The sequence below is a fragment of the Neolamprologus brichardi genome, chromosome 16 (assembly GCF_056152115.1).
Source record: "Neolamprologus brichardi isolate AB-2024 chromosome 16, ASM5615211v1, whole genome shotgun sequence".
NCBI classification, from domain to species: domain Eukaryota; kingdom Metazoa; phylum Chordata; class Actinopteri; order Cichliformes; family Cichlidae; genus Neolamprologus; species Neolamprologus brichardi.
Genome location: NC_142119.1, coordinates 24,668,453 through 24,695,172, shown reverse-complemented (window position 1 = coordinate 24,695,172; position 26,720 = coordinate 24,668,453). Strand labels below are relative to the sequence as shown.

The 26,720-nt window shown below is 39.9% G+C and overlaps 1 protein-coding gene across 3 annotated transcripts; it reads right to left on the bottom strand.

Moving 5' to 3' along the window:
• Positions 1-254: 254 nt before the first annotated feature.
• Positions 255-24,890, bottom strand: ppp1r9ala (protein phosphatase 1 regulatory subunit 9A-like A). Of its 3 annotated transcripts, XM_087853014.1 has the most exons (20): positions 24,754-24,890; positions 22,211-24,238; positions 11,545-11,677; positions 10,866-10,986; positions 10,472-10,576; positions 9,968-10,103; positions 8,616-8,774; positions 8,466-8,519; positions 7,825-8,054; positions 6,867-6,963; positions 6,648-6,777; positions 6,374-6,525; positions 5,754-6,078; positions 5,609-5,666; positions 5,451-5,522; positions 4,932-5,133; positions 4,391-4,435; positions 3,434-3,550; positions 2,377-2,565; positions 255-1,392 (listed from the first exon to the last, which is right to left on the bottom strand). In XM_087853014.1, the coding sequence occupies exons 2-20, from the start codon at positions 24,068-24,070 to the stop codon at positions 1,234-1,236; spliced, it is 4,344 nt and encodes a 1,447-aa protein (XP_087709140.1). In that variant the 5' UTR covers positions 24,071-24,238; positions 24,754-24,890; the 3' UTR covers positions 255-1,233. The 3 variants fall into 3 exon arrangements, with proteins under 3 accessions (XP_087709140.1, XP_006788533.2, XP_087709141.1); XM_006788470.3 differs by lacking the exon at positions 4,391-4,435; XM_087853015.1 differs by lacking the exons at positions 3,434-3,550; positions 4,391-4,435.
• Between the last annotated feature and the right edge of the window lie 1,830 nt (positions 24,891-26,720).

The window sequence follows — 26,720 nt, the reverse complement described above, 5'->3', positions numbered from 1 at the left end:
GACAATAACATCACTTTCTTTACACTAACCTGTGAATTGTGTGCCAGATGAGCTACATCACTGACATCTGGTTAAAGCAGACTTTAATAGTCTGCAGCTGTGTATAAAAGCTGTAGCAACATCTTAAGCAATCAAATCTTCACCTTGTTACTTGGGTGGGTTTTGACTCAGGTCTGTGAAGCTAACCCTGAGACTGTTGTGCATACAAGCTTCGCTTTTTGAAAGAGCAGCAACATAAAAGCACACAGGCCACATAAAGTGAAAATTAGTTTATTGACGTTGCATACACCAAGAAACATTTCTGATTTCGCGGTTGCAGTCCAATATGTCTCAATCGACATGCAACATGGAGTCATGCTCGAGAGGAAAGGAAGCACTTCGGTTTTGCGGTGAACTCTTTACTGTTTAGACCTCAAATCCCACATCCCACAAGTCGTTGTCACAGGCTGTTTAATGGACCAGTGAGGTGCACGTGTAGCAGACCTGCATGCTGTTTGTATTTACATGGAGCATCACTAACGACACAGACTTGGGGACAGCAGAGCAGCATTCACCTTGTCCCAGCTTGATTTCATTTTGCTTTTCCATTCAGCAAAAATGATGGCCTAACTATTCTACTTAGTAGAAAATTTTTGATAATATAAAATGAACAATGATATTTAAGTAAAAAAAAAAAAAGATATGCAGTTAATAGGCACATGTATAAAACTCATTTATACATTTAAAACCTTGTAGCCCCTTGAAGCTTAAAAGACAAATATAGTGCTTTTATCCACCTGTACATTAACCGTTCAACACTGAAACGGGCATATCATTTAAGAAAAAATATAAAATGCTTTAACAAAAAAAGAAAAAAAATCAGTATACATTTGACTTTGATAGGCAAATGTGTGCATGATCTGCAGGAACTACATTATGTCTCAATACAGACTTTAATAATTATCACTTCTGACTTTTTAGTGGTAAAAAGGCTAGGATCTCTTTTTTTGGAAAACGTTTTGACGTTTGCCATTTTTGAGTTAAAATTTGATTTTGATGATGCATTTTGGAGAAAACAAACAGTATAAACATAAATCACAGCACAGGGCTGCTCCTGGCACGGATATGTTCTGTGGCTGCCGGCATGGACAATGTCACGTCATTTTAAAAAAACAAAAAACAAAACAAAACATTTCTCTCCGGATTGTGCATGGTGATGAACTTTATGCAATGCATAATCGCCGAAGTGACGCCTCAGCAGACGGAGTCACTGGACAGCGGCAGTTTTGCACTGCGTCGAACCTCCTTCTCTCGTTTTTCCCGCTGCTTCTCCAGCTTCTCTTGGGCCTTCCGCATGTCCTTCAGCTTTTTCTTGATGGTTGAGCGATCACTCTGACTCGTCACTCCAAGTGCCTGACAGAAAAAAAATAAATAAATAAATCAAGCACAGACTTGGGGTAAATATAATTCCACCACATTTTCCATACCATTACTGAAACATTTCAAAATTAGGACATTTCAAACCATTTATTTCATCACAATTTAATTATGTTAACTGTCAGAAAATATCACAACCTGGGATCTTCAAACTGACATGTTTAGTAGAGAGACAGCGCTAACTGTGGATTTATGGAGAAATTGATGCCGTCCGTGTGTTGTCACTGCAAACCCCTCCTGTGCTACTAGGGACTACTTTTTCACAGCAGTTTTTGAATTTATCACTGAGTAAATAACAATCATTACCTCAATGTAAGGACTATATGCCAGCAAATGTTTAAAGGAAGGTTTGCTGAAACCACCAGGATGCATGTGAGGGAATGTACAAAGTGGGAAAGCTTGAGGAACAAAAACCTCACCACATCAAAGAGTGAGGACCCAGGAGGGAAACAAGTCCTGGAGTTTTATTTGTTTCTATGAGCTAACATTGTATATAAAACACCAGGTGATGACCACAAGGCGTTTATGCCACACACACACACACCCATAAATGCTGTCCACGATGTTGGCCTCTTACACAGGTTAGGCTCCACCAAGATTCACTGCAGAAGTCTAAATCAGCTCTAACGCTGCCCTTTTACAAAGAAACAACTTTTTTTAAATATACTTTTTATAACATCTTTTAGTTTCAAACTTGTGTTATATGAAATGCAAATGTAGCAGTGAAATCAGACAAATCTTAGACAAATATTTCGTCTTATAAACACCACAGTCTGACTAATACGCTTCGTGACATGACTTGAACCCCACACCAGTTAGAAATGTGAAACCTAAATCTGGCCACAAGGTGGCAGTCACAGGCTGACCTGACTGAAGATTCTTTTTCTATAACAAACTTTGTTTGATTAATCTGCAACACTGATTCATTTGTAAGTGCTGTATTTGAATTTTGTGTTTTACCTTTAATTTGTCGCTGTCCAAGTGTAAGAGCTGCTGGCCGTCCACTCCCTTAGCGGTGAATTCGGGTGTGTACTGGTCCATATTCATGCCCATCAACCAGTGACAGACCTGTTGATTGGTCCAATCAGACACTGGCCGGTTCTGCCACTGATACTCTTTTCCTGTGGCTGCTGGTTCATCATCCAAAGTCTGCAGAGGAAACAGATATTAACAAATATTAAAATCCTCATACTATTGCTTCTGTTAGAGCAGCAAAGAATTTATACCACCCCCTATACCACTTTTTTTTGGGCCACATGTTTTTTTTTTTTGTTTTTTTTTTAAAGATTATGACTTGAAATGCTGGGAAAATACATTATACAGAATAAAGATGTATAGTTCATGTTCATCGACTAAATAATACCATGGGCTTGTGTTGCCTTGTGTTATTAATGCAAAGTATAGTGATGGGTGTTGAGCAACAGATCTAAAAATGTCAGCAAGCTAAAATTGCAACTTTGTGTAGGTGAGAAAGTTTTGCCAGGAATTATGAGCTGGTCGAGACACCCGAGGAAAGCCAACAAAAGTCCTACGAGTTGATTTGCATTTCCTAATCTAGCTCTGAGAAAGAAAAACAAAAGCGTGCAAAGACAGCAAAGTACCAACAACACTGATGCATGTCAATGTCTTTATGTTTTCCTGAGACACCTGAAAAGAATTGACGACATCAGAAAAAACAGACAGTGAAACATCACTCAAAAGGCAGCGGAGCAGTCAACAAGGTTCTGTGCGCTGCCAAAGCTTGTAAAAAAACAAAAAACGAAGCACTGGTTGTACAAGTTCAAACTATTAACATCAGCTAACAGAAAAAGCTAAGCCACAAGACTCACTGTAACACAAAACAAAAAGATTTAACAGGCACACATGCAGCTCTCTTATATTCCCTCTCCATTCATGATTTAATCTGTGCTATGAAAGGGGGGCGAAGCTCAAAGAGCATGCTTGAGAATGTCCCCTTTCAGCAGCATCAAGGCGTCCCACACGGCTTTTGTGACTGTGCAACAAGGAGAGCACTCACCTCGCTGGAAGAGAAGATTAAAGTGTGTGAGCGCCCAGACAGATTGGGTTCAGCAACTAACCCAGAGATGTCTGAACTGGGACTGGCAGGGTTAGAATCATCTATGACTGAAAAACTCTGGAACAAGTGGAAACAAGGAACTTGTTTACTAGAGTAACACAGCACCACTCAGCAGTTCTTTACGAGAGGCAAACAAACAGCATTAAGTATGAAGGTTAAAAGCTAGGTTGTCTCGCTTAAGACTGAAATTAATCTGATAAATGATTTAATCTTATTACTATGGCAGCAGTCCATGTCATTGATTATAGGCATTGATTGACTGTGATCTTCAACATGTGGAAGGATTGACTATGTAAGAAGTACTGAAGCTGCTAGACTAACACCAATCCACCACCAAAACTACATCGACAACTTCTGAACTACCACAGCTGACACTAGAACACAAACACACAATTATTCAGGTATGGGGTAATGTTTTAATTAATTTGATGCTGGGATCATTCTTAGATATAATGCAGACTCAACTCTGGGTTAAATTTAGAGAGAGGGAATTTTTATCCAGGCCTCCAGGTTGTTGCACCAACTAAGAGCAAGTTCATGTGCAGTTAAATTTTAAGACTGTTAGTTACAAGGTAGCAGTGAGAGCTGGATTTTCACACAAATCTCTGAGTAGATTTCTGATTAGCCAGCGCAACAATCCCTGGAAACTAGTTTTGGCTTCTCCGTTTCATTTAATAAAAGCCAGAAGGCTCTCTCAGCTATAACAAAGGAAAATTAGACAAATGTTTCCTGAAACAGTACCACATACCCACTACAAAAAAACACAAAACAAAACTGTGCACTATACATGGGGGATGCAGCTGAGGTGAGAATTTAGGCATCCAGAGCTATGATTGTTAGTATTTCTCTACTGTGTCATCTAAAACCAAAGGTGAAACAAAAATGTGCATACTGTACCAAATCTAACGAGCGACTGAATAAAGAGGACCAGGAGAGATTTGTCTGTTTAAAGGAAAAAATATGCCATAAAGCACACAGCAATAGAACCAAAAGCAATTTTTTTCCCAGTAATCTCCTTTTGGTGCGATCATGATCTCATTAAAGAGCATTCTGGGAATAATCCAACCACACAGCCTTAAATGAAAATCAGACTTTTCACTGGGGGCAGCTGATGTGTCACTACTTCCAAAGTTACTGAAAAGGGAACCAAATCCCTCACTGATGTGTCTCTCTAATGGCAAACTCATGGATCTACTTACTAGAGCCTTTGGAAAGCACAGTGTATCTGAAGAACAAGCCCACAACAGGAAGTCAGCCTAACACTGTTTTATATAACAATGATAAAGATAGACTACAGTCAAGCCATCAGTACTGAGAGCTGGTCACTCTCTTTAAAGTTCAAGTGAAATTCCATAAAACAGTGTTAATCTATTAAGGCTGTGCTCGATACAAATATTTTCTCTATACTTCTTTACATACATTTTCAGGAACTTCATACCTTATTCTTGCGATCTTGACTTTGCTCGCTGCCAGTTTCATTGGCAGCATATGCCAGGCTGTTGCTGGAGGAAGAGGGCTCTCTGTCTCGGTCCCTGTCTTTGTCTCCAAACCAGGAGAAAGGCATACAGGTGGGGATGGAGGTCATTGATTCTGCGGGGGACAGGTTCCCTCCAGATTCCTCTAGTAACTCTGCTGACCCCCTGGTCATAAAAGAAAAGTTTAAATGTAATTAGAGAGACACAAACTTACACGTGTTTATGCTGAAAATGTGCCACATTCTATAAAATTAATAATTGTTAATAAACACCAGCTATTTGAGTAATGAGCAAGCAAACCTTTGGAAGATTTGGAATCAACAATGAAGAAAACCAAACAGGATTTCTATAAATACTGCAAAATTAAAATCTTGTTCACCTTCCAATGTGGTAATAGCAACGTCCCCATAAACAAATCAGACTTTTTCAAATATATTCATTTTTTTAATAAATAGATTCAACTGTGAGTAGCCATAAAATACCTGCTGTCCAAAGATGCCCTCATTGCGTCTTTCTCGTGTTTTCTTCCTTTTCCACCCGACTTCCTGAGACCCCTGTTTCGATCATTGGAAACATTCATTTAGTTAGTTTAAAAAGCCAAAAGCTTACACATACAATAGTGATTGATTTGGATATTTACCCAAAGTCTGGAAATCTTCTTTTAGGCTTTCCTCCACTTGAAGGCTCATTAAACTCCTCTGTAATGAAACAATAAATTTCAGTCTTGGGAGCAATGCAAGAAAAAGCCTTGCTATTCCACACATCTCAAAACAGACCTTGCATACCTTTGGAATCTTTGATCTTGCCTTTGGACTCCCTCTTCTTCGCATTTCGTGTGATACCGGAAGGAGACTGTGGTGATGAGCTGTGTTTTTGAGGCGACAAAGAGGAACTTTCAATGCTTTCAACACTCTCTCCCTGTGATGGGGACAGAGATGGGCTATTGGAATGCTCTCCTTTACTCCTGGAACCATCTCTAGTCTCGCCTGGATCATCTTTCTGTCCATTCCCAGGATAGAAGACCGGCACTGGGAGGGACAGACTCTCCTGGATGGACCTCCTCCTGCAGGGAGATTGTAGCTCCTCCTGCTCGTCCTCGCCGTCACTTTCCTGTTGGGACCAAAACCATAATTTACAAGGACAATGCAAGGAAGAGGGAATAAAAGCTATTTATATAATAGCTTTATATAAGCTCTGCCTCTAAGTAATGTTTGGCTGTTATTTGTCTCAGTATAATGGCGCACTATTATATTGTTTATTAAAAAAAAGAGAAAAAGAACAACATTCCCTAGTCTGTCAGTATGTTTAAACATCTTCTGGACAGAAGTGGTCTCACATGGCTTACAGTTCAATCACATGCCGATATTATGCTCTTTGACAGGATCACAAGCTTTTTCTTTCAGACCTGTGAGTATGACGAAGCCACAGCAAGACTCTCCTTCAGTTTGCTCCGAGACGGAGGCTGACGCCTGGACCTCTGAGCCAACAGGGCCTTTTCTCTGTGTGCACTGGTGTTCAGGCGTTCCGTTTCAGGAAGCAGCTCTCTCCAGTCTTTTTCTATAGCAGAGAAAAAAGCGAATGCACACCTTTTCAGCAATTTACAAGAGTTCAGAGTTTATGTGTACTTGATTTAGAGATCTCAAAATAAAAGTGTGACATGTACACTTCAGTTTTGGTACCTAGATTTGAGTCAACAGACTGTGTGTGTGTGACCGAGTCCTGGCTGCTCAGTCTATCCTCTGCAGCAGATTCCTGAACAATCTGACTCTCCAAAGCTGACTGAGCTCCTCTGGACTCCAGGACAGCTATCTGTGGACAAAGCATCTCACACTGGTTCATTTCAGTATCTTACAAGTCTGGTTGTATATAAGCATTTATTTTTTGAGCTGCAGTCTTACTCTGTTCTGCAAGCTCTCCAGCTGCTCCTTGTACCACTTGTCTTTTTCATCTAGACTTTTTTTCAGTTCCTCCTCTCTCTTCACAAAGTCGATCTCTCTGGGGAGGAAACAAGGAAATGTGGCTCCCATCAGAATTTAAGCTTATAAACATGTTCAGTTTTATGTGATTATCACTAAACCATGCAATTCCACAGAGATATTTTCTGCGGAGGATCACAAAACAAGAGGCTAAGTTTAGACCCAACTGTTTTTTCTGTTGTTTTTTAATGCATAGACACATTTACATATACTCTTAATTTACACATATACTCTTTTCAACATCTTCCCACCATCCCTGAGTTACATGGTTGATCTCAAGCGACGTGAAGTGATGTAAATCCATGCAAATAATAAATAAGCACTCTCCCACACAACACAGAGACATTATTTGCTGTCACACACTCTCAGACACCCCTTTAGACCAAAACAGTTTTCCAAAAAATATTTTAAGATGCACCACAAATGATTGCCTTCTGGGTGTTTTGATAATGCACTCTGTATAAAACGAAGATAGTGAAATACCTCCGTTATAACGTAACAGTATGGCTGTTAATAAATGTCCATTTGGTTGTAAAGTACTGTGTTGCTACTGGAAATCCCCCTGGCTCACTCTAGTACTTGCTTCCAGTTACAGTGTTAAGCTCTGTTCATATTTGGTGCTAACAGGCATTGTGGGTGATCAAATCACAATTGGGGAGATCAATGTATGCAATTTCAAATGTTCAGTTGACAACTGGTATTATCTGTATATCCTGTAATAACAATTCTATAGTTTGAAACAACAGAAAGGCATCCTTCTCACATTTGCTCATAAACTACTTCAATCAGACCTGACCAACTTAAACCAACTTTTATAAACATCTGAATTCAACAGCGATGATTTTTTTAAACAGTGTTTTGTAATTTATGACAAACTTACTTTTGCTGGTACTCCTTAAGCAGTTTCTTGGCTTTGTTGTACTTCTTGTCCAGGGTCTCATACTGGGTTTGAGTCTCAGCTAATTGTTCATTCACAGTCTTACACAGAGCCTGGGCTTCCAGCCAGTAATTCTCCAGCTTAAGGATCTTGTCATTATTCTCCTCAATCTTTTGCTCCAGTTCAGACTCCCTGGCTTCCCACACCGATTTATCCTCCTCTGCTGCCGTTAGCTGTGCAGAGAGATGGTGAATGTTAGTTGGGGTTGGTAAAATAACTTAATAGATGGGCAGTGTTATTTTATTTGTTAAATACTGACTAAAAAGACACACGTCACAAATTCTGAATGTGTTTTCCTTTCTCCACAAGTCAAACTTTGGGGTATGTAAGGTTTACTAACTCAGACTTCTGAGGTGATAACTTAAAAATCTGGCCAAAAATAAATACATAAATAAATAAACAAATAAATAAAAAATACATATTACTGCAGACATGGGTGAGCAATAAAAGAAACTCAACTTTTTCTATTTTGGTTTCTTTTTTTCTTTTTTTTTTAAATAAAATGGCATGGTACACATTATTTAAACTTAATTTTTTATTACTACTGTATTATGTTATATGTTACATCAAGAGCTTCACCATACCTTTTCTTTTAACTGGTTTATTTCAGCTGTGGCAATGTTGTGTTTGAGCTGGAGCTGGGGGAAAAAGAAAATTGAATATTTTCTTACCTACATTATGTTCATTAAAAACTTGAGTATTAACTTTAAACAACCAAATGTCGATAGTAATACCTCTTTGAACTTGAAGGCCATCTGAGAGCTGTTCATGTTGGTCGGCATAAACAGGGACTCCGAATCAGGGAGTTCAAACACCTCTACATTTCGCCCAGGAGAGAAATTGGATCCCAGAATCCTTTCATCCATTCCATCGTCGTCTTCATACCGGTCCTCCTAAAATTTGATATCACACATGACATTTGATATTGCCAAGAGCAACACACCCTCTGTGCACAGGACAAAGGTTAGCATGTGTCAACAATGATCCCAATGTCTGCCACAGTCCGGAAGAAACACTGTAATTATTTTATCATATTCAAACACCTGTAGGTTGACTACACCTATCTGCAGTAACAAATGTAAATACTATGATGACACAATTTTAGTTCATACCTTGGCTTTTCTTTCAAAGAAATTAATTTAAACAAAAGAAAAAGAATATCTCAAGGAAAGAAAATGTCACTTGCATTTATTTATTTTTGAGCCAAGACTAATGACGTGATCCTTAACTGATCACAAACAAGGAGGTGAATTCACCATTCGAGCATGCTTAAACTGCCATTAACAGCGCCACATGGGAAATCACTGGAAGCGGATGTGACATTCTGGACAACTGTACTGCTCAGTTTTAGAACTGTTACAGCGTGAGCAACTGCTATGAATGAAATTAATAATTAAATGAATACTGGAATTTTGTGCTCCTTTTTCTCAGAATCAACCCTTAAAATATGGTATTAGCTTTAAAAAAAAAAAAGGGGGGTGGGGTGGGGTTGCTATGCTTGATAAGAGTACAGTGTTTAAAATTAAGTGAATGAATTTAATCCATCTTAGAATGAGTCAAAAAAATTAAGAACAATGTGGATCACTTTAAAAAAGTGCCTGAAAACCTCCTGTTTGCACTACATATCCGCTCGCTCTCTCTGTTGCAAAAGCTCAGGCCTGTGGCAGCTTGAACTTCAAAAAGCAAACATTTCACAACTCCAGCAGACAGATGGTAGTTAAATGAACACTTTCCAACACAGCCGAATGGTGACACATGGTTTACTCACAGCCAGCTGCTCATTTGCTGGTTGAGCTGAGTGGGATAGGTCAGGGCGTGGCAAAAGGAGATAGTGCTATTATCGTGGCGTGTGAGCTTTATAATAATTACCAGTTTTCAAGCAGCAGACGCTTAATTTTTCTTTGGACGGTCTGATGTACAACATGGTTTTACAATTTCTGTTCAAAGTACTTTAATGATGTCATGTCATCACCATGGGAATTTTCACATCTCTATCTTTCATCCCACGTGACAACAATATAGCATAAGGATGACCAATGATTAATCCCTTAAAGATATGAGAGGGGTGAAGGAGCAGCTGACTCACCTCTTCTGTTGAATGTTCATATGGGTCATCCAGGTCTTCCTGCTGCTGCTGCTGGTTCTTCTCCTGTTCTAGTGTCTCACTTATGAGGCGGGCTACCTCGCTTTGTGTTCCCGGCTTCTCCCGACCAATCAGAAACCTGTTAATGCTAACCTTGTTAGTAAACTATTTATCATAATACTTTACATGCTGCTTTGAAATACCACACTGCAGAGCATCTGTTATGCCTACTAGGGGGAAATGCAAATTTTGGGTTGCATTTCAAGCCTCCCCGTGTCACGCAGGGGTGTTTGATTTTCCTATGATAAATCAGTAATATAATGCATACTTTGTGCAACCTTTCCTCAAAAGAGAAAACAAACACACCTCTGACCTCTTATGGGAAAAACACAGACTCAACTACTAGCTTTATTTTAATATTTTAAGATAACAGCGATACATCCTTGTTACCAGTAAGGTATTTTAACTAAAGTTGTTTTTAATTAAAGTTTTGGAGTTTGAACTGACCTGACTGTGCCTTTGGTGTTCTTTAGCACTGTGGCAGCAAACAGTTGAGTGACTCCCACCAGACTGATACCATCCACCTCCACTATCTGGTCATTGACCTGAATGCTAAAGACAGAAAATGAGGTGATCACAAAATGGAGTATTTCAAACTACTTCAAATGGGGAGTTATATTACACACATCTAAATATCACAACAAACAGAAACCGAACGATTACTAAAGTGGAGAATTTCTTGAGTATTTCCATTAGCTTCGTTGCAAAGTTATAAATAAACATGTTTTTTCAGGTGTGTCAGTAGCTGTGTGACATTACACTGTGGTGTAGTACACGATGCATTTTATGCATTTTTTTCTTCGAAGTCTAATCAGAAGAAGTTTGGAGCAGTGTGACTCACCGTCCATCTTTCTCAGCTGCTCCACTCTCAGTTATGGTTTTCACAAAAATCCCAAGCTTTTCCAGACCCTGGTCAGCTCCCACTCCCATTCCTATTATGCTGATACCAAGCCCGTTGTCTCCTGGATGAAGAGAAAATAAGCACATTTTAAAGAATGGGTAGAAAGAACTGCATAACAGCAAACTTGAATTCACACCTTTTAACTCTAGATAGCCTCCACATGTGAAAACATAAACGACTGGGTGAGCTCATCTGCAGCCTGTGCTATCGTCAACCTGTGAAACTGCTGGTGTTGAATACAATCTCTAGGAGTGCTGTTGACTTTTGGGGGGGTTTGGCAGCTTCATGCCATGTGTATACTTGGAAGATGCAGATGTAAAGCTTTGGCACGTAGAGTTAAATTTAATATTTTAATACATTAATGATTGGCAAGCTATCACCTCTCTTTATATTTTCAATGTCAGCACATCCTTGCATCCTGTTTTTAGGTCTATGTACACCATAAGCCATCATTTGATTAAAGAAACTGCTGACTGTCATAAATACTATTAATGCAAATCTATTCCAAAGTTACAATGGTCAAATGTTAAGATCTGTGAATATACGGGTGGCTTTGGAGAACAAACTTATCTTATTCTTTAATATGTGTTATTTATTCATTTAGTTATGGAAAACCCACCTTTCTCAATCTCCACGGGAAACACGTCCATCTTCTCCACCCTCTTCTCCAGCTCATACTCTGCAGATGCTGCAACTGGGTCAACATCATCGTTACGCCGATCGTATTCCTCATTAGAGAAGGTACTGAAAACCTGTGGCAAGCAAAATAGTCCATAGCATCAACAGAGTCATTCTACGTCCGGACCTGGCAGATAAGCATCACACAAATTTATGAGTTAAATCCACAGGATCCTCACAGGCACAGGCTTTTTTTTGTTTCTTTTTAATAAATCTGGGCAAGCTTAACAAGGACACATTCTTGATATGGTTTGGGGAAGAAGGAATTTCACTCATGCACTGATCTTTGCTAGAGAAAATAAGTCATCAGTTCACTCACTACTTAACTGTAACAACGTGCTGGGCGACAGCTGAACCCATTGACTTGGACCAGTTTCACTAACATTTGCTCTTTCAAGTTCTGTTGCACTTTCACCATTTTTGTCACCATTGGGTTTAACTTAGGATATATAGCAGCTTACATTTATAGTACTGATCTTTATGTCTTGAATCAAAGTAAAATGTCAGTGACACTAAAGCTCAAGAGACATTTTAAAACATGCTCTATGTAAGAAGTTGTGAACTTTGCAAGCAGGCTTCACAAAGTACTGGATGCGTCCCAAAGGCAGCATGTGTGTGCAATTATAAAGCACACACAAGCCGTATGTCAGAACAAGAGCAGCATGGAAAGTGGGGCACAGCTGGGGGAACCAAGCAGTGGATGTAGCAATGATCAATATTCAAAGACGACAAGTGCGGCCATCAGCACAGGAAAAAGTGACACAGGAGAAACCCCCCCCAAAAACATTAGCCTTGGTTAGCAGGCATTATCCAGGGCTCAGAAACAGCCCCATGGTTTAAAACACACAGCAAGACAACAAATTCCATTTATCCATTTAGCAGAAATTATATTCATAATCCACTTCGAAAAACAACAAGGGTCAAGCCAAAGTGAGCACCATAATACTGGGAAAAATGGACTTTGATCGCCATCTGTGGTCACTCAGTTATTAAAATATGTAACCCAAAAATACTTTGATTAAAATGAGAGGATTTTTTCCAGCAAAATGCCATAAAGTGAAGACAGCAAATTACATTTGGTATTACAGATATAACATTACTGTTTTTTTTAAAAAAAAAAAAAAAAAGAAAAGAAAAAGAAGTAGATTACAGTTTAGCAGACTCCATCAGAAGCTAATGCCTGATTATGCATTGGTAAAATAACCCCCCTGCTTGGTCATTGTTAATCTTAATCTGGGTGGAGTTATAATGATGCCAGTGTCAGTGTTTAATAGTACATCCACGCAGGTATGTAAAGGTTTTAGAGAAAACTGTTCTAAGCCAGAAGGCATCTTTTTCAGCAAAGGCCTCGGATATTTCAGCAAGACAATACTAAACTACATACTGCAGCTATTACAACAGCTTGGCTTTACAGTAGACAAGTATGTATGCTGAGCTGTACTGCCTGCACTGCTGTTCCCAGATATTTATAGATGTTGCTAAAAGAAAATAAGAAAGAATTGGTGTTGTAGATTAAAAGCAATATTATTAATTTCTCAAAATATAAATGTAGGGTTCTAAAAATGTAGGTTTTTTTGTTTCATTAACAGACAATTCTGAGAAATCAACTAAAATATTCACTAGTTTAAACTGTACTGCAGAACCACACATACAACTGCAAGCATTCTCATGAAACAATTTTTTTAAAGAGAAAATTTCACATGAATCTTGTAATTAATAAGCAGATGTATTGTGCTCTAGTGTACATTCCTGGGAAACACTAAAACAAAAATCCTAGAACAAAAGATGACACAAACAAAAAACAGAAACTACAAATTCTATAGGATTGACTGAGACATTTACCTTCAGATTAAATGATGTAATTAAATAAACATTTCCACTGAGGTCTAGATCCTGCAGCATGTCAAGACTTGAGGAATCAACCACAAACAATCTCATCCTTCCTCTGTCTCCTCACAATGTAGCCTTTGGATGAAGCCCAAATACACTGCTGATAGCAAGTTTCCCGAATAACTCGCTAAGCTTTATATTAAATCTGTCAGAGTGAATTACTGCAACATTTCTGTTTTACAACATCCCACTGATTATCATCAAAGTGGGCACATGGAATACATAACACTGCTTCCTTTAGCAGTCTTTTACAGAGGGGAATTCAGACACAGGTCAGTTATACCTTAATGTTCCTCACGGCTTCATTCAGACATAACCATGACAGTGCCGCAGAGTCATTTCCTCTTAGATCCTGTCTCAGTGACGGGGATAATTTATTTTAAGTACTTCAAGAAGTTACTACTGCTGTGCAATAGTACATGCAATTATCTTGCTTTGGAAAGCATGGGGTATATCCAAGATCCTAGAACCTGTTCTTTTACATGCTATATTACATATCTCCAGCAACTTATTTAATTAAGCAGTGCTATGCAAAAGACCCACATCTGAATAGCTTTTGCAGTGTGAGACCACTGAGGAGTCTAGACGGATTTATAGTCTAGGAAGAAACGCTATTACTAGCTACACTAGTAACACAAGTGTCTAACATTTCAAACCCCCCTTTTTAAAAAAAAAAAAAAAAAAATACTGAAACAATGTTATTCCAGGTGTAGAATCAATATTCCTGTGCTCCCTTCCCACATGTCTTTTTTTTTTTTTTTTTTTTTAAATCTACATCAAACTAAAGTAAGGTGTGTATACATAGTGTGTAAGCATAAAACATATTTCTATTTAACAACAAGCCACTCAAACACATGAGGGTTACTAATATTGCAAGTCTGTGACTGTCTGATAAATCCATGTAAACTTCTATTAATTTATGCAGTTTACATGGATTTATCAGAACTCAGCAAAAGTCTTCACTAAGGATAAAATCTACTGTTTCGTTTATACTTTAAAGAGTTAGTAGTTGAGGGATGAAAATGTAGGTTAATGGAATGCAACAAGCACCACTGAATCCTGGTCCGTGGCATTAGCTGAGGAGCAGCTTGGCTTCTACCCCATACCTTTCCCTGATCTCTCACGTCTGACTTCCCTGTTGCCATGGACTCCTGGGCCTTTTTCAAACAATGTCCTGTTCTGTCCAGAAACCTAATCACTCAACCGCTGTCTTCTTTGCAAGAAAGAGAAAAATCTGTCTTTATTAGCGTCTCCCTTTACAAAAACACCCTTAAACACAGCTCGCTGTTTCCAGATCAGACAGATAAATTAATTTTCATTTTATGTGCAGAACGTGCCCAGCACAGTAACCACTTGAAATGTAAACACGCAAATGTCGATCAGACAACTGACTCCAACAAGTATGAGAAACCAAAGAATGGAAGAACTAAAAAAAATCCTTTAAGTTTATACAGAACAAGGTATTTAGTGCGCATGGGAACCAGACAAATCCAAGAGCTCATGTTTCATTTGCTCTGGTTCCCCTCCCGATCAAACAAATTTCCACACAGACTTGCTCGTGCGAGGCCAATCACAGCTGTTTGTGTAATATGGGTGGGTTTAAGATAATGATCAGCCTCTCCTCACACTGTAGTTTGCTTACATTTTGCCATCATTTAGTAGTGCATCACATGCAAGGTTATTATACACAACTAAAGGCTCAACTATCACGCTTTCTTATTTTAATAGAAATAAAACTGGGCTTGAAATAAAAATGACCATAAACTGAAACAATACTTATTTACTACCTTTAGAAAATACAAAACTGTAATGCTGATCATGTGTTTTGTTACTTCTACCCTTAATTGACCCCTTTCTTTGATTTCTGGTTCTTTGGTTCTTTAGTAAATTAATAAAAAAAGACGTATTTTAAGTATGCCATCTATACATTTCCATGTCTTTCAATACACTAGCTGTCTGCAACATGTGATATCTTAACAACTCCCACAACTGTAGTGGTTGTCTGTTCTCTCCATGTGGGCTCACATGCACAGATGGATACATTCCCACACCCAAACTGAAACCCTTTCCATCTTTCCCTCCCCACAACAGAATACCAGTGTGGGAAATGAGTCAGCAGCTGTGAGGAAAAGTCAACCCAGAGAAATATTTTGCCAATGCAAAAAAAACAAAAAAAAAAACAAGGGCTGACCACTGATTTGGAGAGCTCATAATGTAAGCAGACCTACAAAAAGACAACAAATCAAAACATGCTGTGGGAGCTAGATGGGGCAGGGGTGGTGGTCTGGCACAGATCAGAGAGTAAATGGGAAAAAAAGCAAAGGGGCCCAGTGCTGTGATCCTGGGTAAATGCACCAGCAAACAGAAAAATATGCATCTACTACTTCCTGCATGCATTCTCCTGAAATGAGTTTGTAGAGTTCACCATGACTGACTGTAAGTCAAGTTTGAGTTTGCCTTTTTTAGACTTCAAAGTGTAAAGAACTGCAGCAGGAAGAGGTGGAGTCTGAGAAGCGCACAGTGCCATAACAGAGTCAAATTTCCAAAAGGAGCGCAAACATAAACAGGTTGAACAGGTTTGTTTATAAATGGCACAAAAGCCACTTTTGTACAGCAAGAGCTTCTGAAAACTACAGTTATCTTTGAGTGAAATATACACAGCATCTGTTAAATGTGCTCGCTGGTAAAGGGATAATGAAACCGTTTAAGGCCATCACAATCAAGACTCATCCCATGCCAAGCTGTTTAATGAACAGCATTGAGCTGACGGCATTAGTATTCTGCCCTGTTTCGTCAGAGTCACTCGCCAGTCCAGGTGGCTGGAGCAAAATCGAATCCCCTCCATTTGTTGGATCAGGGTGGGACCAAGTCAGACAAATTCCCCAACACAAGACCCATTTTAGTTAGGAAACGGAAAGCATAACGCTAAGGGGTGGATTGGCTGCAGAGGGTAGCATCCAAATGTCAACCCCCCCGCCCTTTTAAAAAAAAAAGAAGAAAAACTTTCTATGTAAAATACAACTAGAAGGACAAGCCTTCTGCCTTGCTTCAATTAAGTTTAGCTTGGCAAAAATGGCGAGACACACACACACACACACACACACACACACACACACACACACACACACACACACACACACACACACACACACACACACACACACACCTGGCTCTCCTGGTTTTTCGCCTCATTTTAAAGTCATAAAACTTAGGAGGTGCGTGCTTGGACGGCAACCCATGTAGACAGTGTAATCATCAACAGTGCAAACAACAAAAGATGTGCTATGAACTGTACAATCCTAAACCACACCCTGTGTTTGAGAAAGGACAATACAGTCACTTGACCAGCAACTGCTAGTAACACTTCCTGTGACTTTGTAAGTGCAGCAAAGCAGCAGGTGCAGATCCTTTTTTTGTGTGTTATGAACCACTTATGTATAATGTTCAAATTTCTTTGTGTGCAACACAACACACAAAACCGTGACAATTTGGACAGATGTAGAAAATATGTGGCCCAACAGTGATTTTGCAGACTTTGACCCCAAATAGCTAACACACCTACAGGAGAGATTGTTTATTTTAAAGAGTTCATTTGATCATGCTTGATGTTTTGCTCTATTACAAACATACTGTGCTACATGAAGATTTGTTTAATGGTTTATAGGCATGTCCTTGTTCAGAATTTGTTTTTCTGAATGAGGACATGCTAAGACACAATAATATTGTAGAACTGTACCAAACTAAGAGATTAACATCCGTCAGGTTTGGTGTCTGTAGCTTTAAATTGATCTGACTAGCTGCTGCACCTGCCTTCCTCAGGAAATCTGTTGGTGACGATTAAAAAAACCAGACAGTTGGCTCTCTGAGAGACCATTTTGCTTTTAAATCCGAGTACGTACGATATGATATATACGAGCATATAGACTTCATCAGACAGTGTCACAGTAACAAAAACTAGACTTCAACAGTGCAGTGCCTTGGTAAATGACTCCAGTGTTTTGGCAGTTTTTCCTTGTGTAAATGGGTCACGTTAATGTCAACATTTCATTGTTATTCTGTTGTCTAACAACAGGAGCAGAAAAATATGCCCGTAAGAAGAGACTGATTGTGAATTCAGCTGTATCGAAATATGATATAAATGAGTGCAGAGAAGAGAGAAGAAAACAAAACAGATGTAAACTGAACAGAAAGCCAGCTGAGTTTAGCTGCAATGAAAAAGACAAAGCAAAATTAAGTCCAAGTAACACCTGACTCTTCTCTACTGGTTATAAATTGGTCAAGTTTCCACAGTTCATGGCCAGCATTTTATTTTCCTGGAGATCTGATCTGTGTACAGTGATGAAAGCTAATCATTATGTTGACCACATCGGATGCGCCAGGCAATGATATTTGGTTTCTTTTACTGAAACTATTAGACTCAAGGGGGAAAAGCAAAAAACTCCTATTACCTCAGAACACCAAGTTACTGTTGTTCGAGTCAGAATTAACATGTTTGTACATTAGTCATACCAACACATTAACTAGTTATGCATTCTGCAAGGTAAAATTACTGTTTTTGTTATCAGCAGAGACTCATGGTTTTAACCAAGACATCAGCTTCAGTTCCTTTTTATAAAGAGTGGTCTGACAACAGCTTAAGCCTCTACCTAAAAAAAAAAAAAACAACTTTAAATACAGCCTACAGTTAAACTCCTAATGACCTTTAAGTCTGCTAAAATACATTTTGCTCCTGACCATGTACAGTAGTGCATGTTAGCAGCATGCTTTGATACTCCGTTATCAGTAAATTCTAGCTCAATTCCAGCCTATTAGTTACCCATTTTCTAAGTAGAAAGAAGGGGAAACTGGCATGCAAACGTTCTTGTTACAAAGGGGCTGAAAGACTGCCGGGAGTAAGAGACTTTAGATATTCACAACTCGTACTTTCATTTAGAAAATTCTCAGCAGAAATGTATTTTAATGATATGGGACCTGTAATGCAGTAGTGCAACATTTTATCCTGCTGATTCAGCTAGAAGGCCTCACAGGCTAACAGCACAGCAACATTTCCTTGTCCTACTAAAGTGTAACTATCCTACCTGCATTATTTTCAACACCTTTATTCGTCTTATATAGAACATCATGAGTATCATATTCATGAAATGCATTTGGTAATCAATCATTTGGTATTTTACATGTTGCTGGACTGCCTTAGAAGAGCTCTTCATCCAGCGGGATTCGTTTTGACACTGGACATGTCTTTCCTTCATAAAGAGGGCCTTTCTTTCACACAGCACACCTCCTCCGTCAATAATACTCAGGTTACTTAGAGAGTTAATACTGTTCTGAGGCAGAGTACAAAGAACTTCCTCTCTCCTAGTCAGCTACAACTCAAGTGCACTCAGTCCCAGTGCCAACTCTGACTAATAGACAGTGGAGAATGATGCAGTGCTAGCAAAAGTCTTTAGTTTTCCAGGTAGGAATGTTCGCTGTGGGACAATCATGAGAACACAACCAGCCCACGCTGTTGTGGTCCAAATCTGGGCAGATATCATCGTTGTGACAAACTCCTGCCCTATGATGCAGTGTGTGCATCAATCAGCCCTACTTTTCAAAAAGAATCACAGTCTAAGGAGAGCCACATAGAATATCCACCTGATCACATATTTGTCTGTTGCATAAGGTATCTGGTTTTCAGTTTCTATATTTGGGCGCTCATTATCTTTTGTTTTCAAATGGGAAACTATTTAACCACACAGCCTTGAAGCCTCAATATACTTTTCACTCCAGACAATGATCATCATGCTTCCGCTCACGTCATTATCGACATCTTGGGGACATCAGTGAAAGATTCCACCACTTTTCTCAGTCTTTTAGCAACTCCCAAACTAAATAAATAAATCACCAACCTAAAAATCTATGGACAGTAATGCTGCCAATCTCAAGTCTTCTCTACCACGAGAATGCTGCTCAGTCTGAGCTAGCTAAACTGTACACACAAAGGTGTCACCCGAAAAAAGTCTTTACATAGCCTGAGGAAAAAAGTAAGAAACATGGTTTCTTCTGTCTTTTTCTCAGAGTGATACTTGTAAATGTAGCTAAAAATCACAGGCATCATCTTCAACAATATCCTTAGTTATTTGTCAAGTAACGTCTCAAATATCTGAAGCAAAAACAAGCTCGTATTGTGGACAGCACTCATACTAACTAACATTAGTCCATACATGTAAATCAACAGGGAAATTCATTTTAACATCATTGATCAAAATCCATCCAACCTACTTATTCACGTGAGGAGGGGCTGGAGCCTATCCCACTGACAAAGGGTGAGAAGTTGCGAGTCAACCAAGTAAGATTAATAACTAGGTGTACTTACTACACTGCCGACTTGCCCACATCATAGATGACAATATCCATAATGTGCATCCACATGCTGTCCACACAGCAATCAGTGCTCTGGTTAGATGTGCCACATATTGATCAAAAATGTGTTTTTTTTTTCCCCAGAATTGACTATGTATGCACCACCTGATGCACCATCAGTGAAGTAAACATTTTGACCTAGCAAACTATGACACACTTGTTTTTTGTTATGAACAAAGTAACTCATTTGTTAGTTGAGAAAACTGATTTATATATAATTCATTATATATAAAATCAGTTTTCTGAAAACGAGATGTCCAAGGCTAAGAGGGATAGTGGATATACTGGCCAAAGGACGTTGAATATGGAGCTGCCAGGCAGGAAGAAAAAAGGAAGACCACAAAGATTCATGGATGCAGTGAAGAAGGACATGCAGAGCATTGGTGTAATAGAGGAAGAAGCTAGGGTGGGATTGACACAAATGAGCCACTGTGGTGCCCCCTAAAGGGAGCAGCCGAAAGAAGAAGAAAACAGTATATTAAAAGGACCATAATTTTCATACTGTTCACATACTTAAGTGTCATGCCAGCAGTTTAGTATGTGAAAATTTGGAACAGCCCTGCAGATGCCCACTGATACAAACTTATATATGAACTAATCTAACCTGATATCAAGGAGTTCTCTTTTACAGACAGTGAATTGCTACAGAGAAGACAGCTTAGTGTTTTGCTGTGACATGTGTCTATAAAGCTGTGTTTATTCCTGTCATAGCTAGACTTTGGGGGCTGAGGCACACAGTTTGTGTCCCCTTCAGGCCAGGTCAGCTTCTGGTCCCCTCTCTCAGGACCCCCTACCAGGATGACTGGGATAGGGAGAGGACCCCACACCCTCAGATAACAGCACATTTCAAGGCCTGGATAAACACTGGGCTGTTCAAATGCTGTGTGAAATCTGCTGGTGATTCGTTTCCCCTGTTTTAGCAAAAAGTTGATGAGACATGATGACAGTTAAGTATCAGTAGTGGGAAAAAAGAAAAAAAAAATCACTTCTGCTTCACACCCCCTAATAACTAGGTGGTGATGTTTGCGCTTGTGATCTGTGTCAATACCAAAGGAGATTACATCAGCTGAAAAACAAGAATGCAAACTTCTACAATATATAAAACAAATGATAGTACAGGGTTGTCTTTTCTAAATCTAAATTCAATATGATGCATTATCCCCTAGTCTAGAAGTCTGTATATTCCCACTTATGTGCCTACTCTAGGAAGATGAAATTCACCACTGCTTATTTGGGGAATTATTTTTTTTAAAACAGGAACTGAAAGAGAAACATCCCAGAGGAATTTGCTACCCCCCCCCAACAAAACCCAAAACAAACAAATACAAAACAAAAAAACAAGAAACAAACTAGCATTTAAATTTTTTAATTGGCCTTGTTAATTGACAATGCCTTTGCTCAAGTATAACTAATATTTGTGTTTAGTGGTGGGTAATAACAGGAAAATTGAATAGTTTAATAAGGTGACACAGACTCTTTAATGTCCATGAATTAATGTTTAGAAGGTTCCTTTAGGCGGTGACTAAGCCTGGAAAAACCCCCATCTCTGGGTAAAATGAGATGAGTCATAAGAAAGAAGTCAAAAATATGTTAATTACAATTGTCCTCTCAATGTTCACCAACACCAACAAAACTAGAGACTCAGGTGGACTATAATGTAAATAAAAAACAACAAGTGTTACTGTTAGCCAGGGTCAACCAAAAAGAGTTGTTGGACAAACTGGATAAATACACACATCCATGTTGGACAGACATGAAAAATCCCTTATGACAGCAACAAATAATTCATGATCAAAAGGATAACCTGTCTAAATGAGTTAAAAAAAAAAAATCGTACAGTGCAGTTTCTATGCGTCTACCTCCCTGCAGTCTTGTTCAGCAACACCTACTCTTGAACGCTTTTAAGCAAAGTCAACATTATTATAAAAAATATGACCAAACAAAACCACTACCCCCTTATCCCCAAACAGCTTCCCTATTAGTCATGGGGATTAGGGGGACAAGGTTGTCAGACTACCTGTTTTCCTTGACCCTATGATTAAATGAAGCATCGCTTAGATTTTCTCAGCTGTGGCAAAACTCATCTGATGATACAGTGCAGCAGCTGTGACGTCAACAAGTCCAACAAAAGCATTCATTCTGAGCATACACTCATTTGTCTTGTGTCTTCTGGGAAACACCCCAGTCAGACACCACTGCTGAGTCAGTGCGACGGTGGTTTATAATGAAGGTGCTGTGCAATTTGTTTTAGGTTTTTTTGTTTTTGTCTCAGATGAGCAACAATGCTTCAGATGCAAACAACACAAAATACTTACCAGAATGGGATCCGTAGAGAACTTGATTTTCCTTTTTAAGGGAGGCTCTTCCTCATCCGACAAACCAAGGATCTCATAACAGTCATCGTATTCCCCATACATCTGATCCCCCTCATCTTCCTCCTCCTCTTCCCTGAGGACCTGGTCCATTTCCCTGTCATCCACAAATGCTGCATTTTCTATACCATACACTACTGGAGAAGCTCTATCCTGTATGCCCTGGCCCACCTGCTCCTCCAGCTCACCCTCTTCTTCTGCTGCTTCATCATCTACGTCACGCGTGTCTTCACCATCCCGACTCACAACTACATTGTCTTCCATTCTCTCTTTCAGCCCAAATTCCCCATTATCCTCTAAGAGTGTACCTTCGCCTACATCCTCTGCAGTCCATTGTGCCTCTTTTGTGTCATCTCTTAATAAGACCTGGTGGGCAGGGGTACAGTTCAGTTTTTCTGGAGCATGGGTTCTTTTCAGGTCTAACTGCTGATCTTTGGGTTGCTGAACCTTCTGAGCCTCAAAGACATCGTCATTATTCTCATCTTCATTCTCCTCACTTTCCGAGGACTCATGCTGAACCACTACCAGTTCAGCACGTACCATGCCCACCCCTTTGGATTCTGGAGAGGAGTTTTGACTGGGAATCTTGTCCCCAACAGGACTGCGTGCTACACGGTCATTACTCTTGGCTTTTTCAGGGTATTTGCCCTTGTTGTCATTCTGTAAGCCACCAGCTGATGGAAGAGGCTGTTTCACGTCCCTTGGGGGTGGACTTTGTGGTTTGCCCCTCTCTGAGTCAACAGATGTCCTACTAAATCCATCACCAGATGATGTCAAGCACTTGTGACCATGGCTAACTGGGCTTGTTTGCTCTGGTGAGAGAGGTTTGTGGGTGGCATCGGTTGTAAAAGAAACCGATTTGGATGCTGAACTGGTAGCTGGAAATGTTGGTTTTGGCCCAATATTTGTCCCTAAAGGTGCTGGTTTGTTGTCTCTCTTTTTGTTAGTGGCATCAGAGAAAGAGTCTACGGTGTCTTTAACAGGAGATGTAGGTTTATGTAAGGTGTCCCCTGTTGGAGAGGTAGGCACAATGTGTGCAGTGGTACTGTGTTGTTTAGCAGATGTTGTGCTACTGTCTTCTGAGTCATTCTCAACTATATAATTCTCCAACCTCTTTGACAAGGGCCCCGCATTTAGTGACACCCGAGGCCGTTTCTCAATATCAGCCTTCTCATCTGGCCGACTTTTAACTGCAGGTGAAGGAGTTTGCTCCGATTTGTTAGTGGTCTCTGATCCTGATACTCTCCTCGTGCTTTTCCCTTCATCAGAGGCACTTCCAAGTGACAAACGATTTACTACTCTGTTTGGAGATTGTTTTTCCACGGCAGGCTGCTCTTTAATGCCCCTTTCAAAGAGTTTTCTGGTCACAGAAAACTTCTCTGCCAAGGCCACTTTGTCAATCTCAGCATCTTCTCCCTTGGGCGTTTTATCCATAATGTGCGATTCTGGGCTTGCTGCACTGTTCAAGTTAAGTCTGTGAGTGCTGACCGGAAACTGCACCTTTGGTGGAGACACCTGGGTCACATCAGATTTTAAATTCACTTTCCCATCTTGGCTCTCCTGTTGCTGACCATCCATCTGTAGGAATATATTCTTTATCTTGTTCACTCTGGTCCCAAAAGGCCTCCCCCTTGAGTCCTCCCGGTTGTCACTGGATCCATTTGCAATGGTATTAGACGCATTTTCGGACTTTGTCCCATCAAAGGAGCACTTAATGGCGTGGAAGTCAGACTTGTATGCATTTCTGTGAGGGGACGCGCTCCTCAGGCTCCTCTCGCCTGCTTTACTCTCCGCTTTGATCATTCTGTTTGTTTACGCTGCACACAACTCTTAAAATCCAGCTCTGGAGAGAGTTACAGTGTTTGACGGTGAGCAATTGTCCCTCGACAACTTTACGCAACTGATGTCATTGGTCCGGCGGAGATTTTCTGGAGCACGGTTGTATCAACTAAGCACAAGCAGTAAAGTCTCCTACAGAGAGAGAAAAGCAGAGCAAAGTCTATCAGTGCATGGACGAAACAAAGCGGTCTCACCACAGATAACGACGACGTTAGCTATTTTAGAAACTGCACGCAAATAGGTCGTTCAACTTTCAAATCAAAACAGCCTGAAATGTAGCTTCAGGTAAGCCTGCAACATGTTGCACTTCATTTGGCTAGCAACTTGGAAAGGTTAGCGTGAACAGCCGATTGTGTGTATTAGCGCTAAGGTACAGCAACATTACGAGGCTCTAAAGCCACTTTAATGAACTACGAACTTCTTTTTGAACAAATTCAACCGGTTAAACATTACTCAAAACGTCGGCACCGCCAAACATTGATTAAAAAAAGCGCGACCAACTTCAGCTTAGTCGGCCAACAGTTCAATAGGAGCGAACATTGGTATCTCGCTCTCGACAATTCATTGTGGCAATTCCAGCACGAGTTGTTGACAATATTTCAACATAAAACAACACACCAAGGTGAACAACTTTCTCAGCCTCTCACCTTTTTGTTGTTCCATCGTGCTAGCCCTCTAAAAGTCGTCAAGCGTTTCAGTTTTACACTACCAAAGTTGTCCCTTCTTGCTCACCGCCATCATTCCCCCGCTCCAGCGGCTTTTTCCCCCCCGCCTCCTCTTTGCACTTCCAGACCTGCCGCGGAGCTGCGCGCGCACACGAGTCTTTCTGTCTGTCTGCACGGGCGCGCCGCTGGGACAGACGGAGTGATCGGGAGCGCGCGCACATTCCAGGACTGTAACCCACCGCTCTCCTCGCTCCACCCTCCACTCTATTTCTCCACAGACACGAGGAGGAGTGGAGGGAAAGGCGTGGGAAGCTCACCCTAAAAGTCAGAGAGCTCACCTAAACCTTCGGGCGGATAAAATGAAAACTTTTAACAGTACTCGTTGCAGAACATGTAGAGCTTGTCAACAATACTATTATTTTTCTTTAGATAGGCCCCAATGAAAAACCTTTCCAGTAGAATGGGATCTCTGACTTTTTGCTGTTATAATATGTCACACATTAAGTTCAGTTTGGCCAACATACCACAGCCGGAGCACTCCTCAAGCTGTATCAAAGTTGTAAAGCTTGACGTCTGGCTTGGTCAGGTGATACCGTTAGGTGTATCTGGGCTTCGGATTAAAGATTAATATAAAAGCAATAAAATATGTTGGTAGTGTGGAGCAAACAGATCTGAGATTAAGCAGGCAAAGGCTGTGTAATAAAAAATGTCAATGATCATAGTGTCACGTACGGTATTGTGCAAAGTTTTTGAGCCACCATTCATTTTTCTATATTTCACTTCCAAGGAGTCAGGCTTTCTTGTAATTTTTAAGATGGTCTGGAGCAATATTTCTCCAGGCTTTATATAGACATAGCTGCTTTTTCACTCATTTCCAGCCCAGCCTTTGTATCTGACCATTTTCAGAAGAATGTTTGTGCTTACATACTGACCTATGAATCATTCAAGCATAAAAAGCGCACTTAACGCAAGAGATGGAGTGTTGTGTCTACGCAAAACTGTCACACACAAAAACACATAATATTGTGCCCCGATATGTTCCTATTTCTGTTCCTGTTTCTTTAACTGAATCTCAAATGTCAAACATAAGAAACTGGCAGGCATACAATAATATTTCTGAGTCAACAAGCTGATTCCCAAAAAACTATTAGTTGAAAACTCTTTGTATTGTGTACTGTGTCCTTAAGGAATCCAAGGAAACTGGACAGAAGAAATGGCAGGCATAAGAAAACAGCTGAACTATGTCCTTAAGAATTGAGGAAAAAAAATCCAACAAAGACCTGACACAGAATGTCATGTCTGTCATGAATTGGCCTCAGAGCCTGGAGCTCAACATTGCAGAAGTAGTGTGGGATCATCTTGAAAGAGAATAGCACAAAAGGCAACGATCATCCAGCTTTGACAGCTTTGAATGTCTTTCAAAAAGCCTGGCCTGTTTCTGAGAACTGCTTATGAAATGACAAGAAGTCTTATCTAAAAGAGCTCGGGCTGTGTTGATGAATAAGGGTGGTCATACCAAATATTGAGTTTCAAATGCGTTAGAATTGTACAACCTCTGCATTTGCTTTTAATTACAACACTGACGTGTATGTTTGCATTATTGTTTAAATAAATCAATGAATTTGCTTCCAACTTTAATAACAAAATATAAAGAAATGAGGGTTGGATCAAGACCTTTTGCACAGTGCTGTAATTGAAAATCGTTTCTGCTTTTATAGTTTGGACATCTTTGACCTTCCTCAAAGGCCCAAGACCCAGGGGAGTCAGTAGTTTCCGGTATCAGATTAATAGGTCTTTTGACACCACACAGGTGGAGTAATAAAATGAAATTGTAGTTTACTGATTTCATGCTGAGCTTTTCACATAAGGACGGTCAGTGTTACACTGGAATATTTGAGTAGAACAGAGTGGTTGTTAATATTAGCTGCACTGACATTTTTTCCTTCAAT

Bases quoted from the DNA above. Each gene is read 5' to 3' on its own strand.
- ppp1r9ala (XM_087853014.1), bottom strand. From the start codon at position 24,070: ATGATCAAAGCGGAGAGTAAAGCAGGCGAGAGGAGCCTGAGGAGCGCG. The intron at 10,577-10,865 runs GTGAGTCACACT...TTCTGTCTTTAG, and splicing joins GCAGCTGAGAAAGATGGACG to CATTCAGGTCAATGACCAGA. The intron at 3,551-4,390 runs GTACAGTATGCA...CACTTGTTCCAG, and splicing joins TCAGTCGCTCGTTAGATTTG to AGTTTTTCAGTCATAGATGA.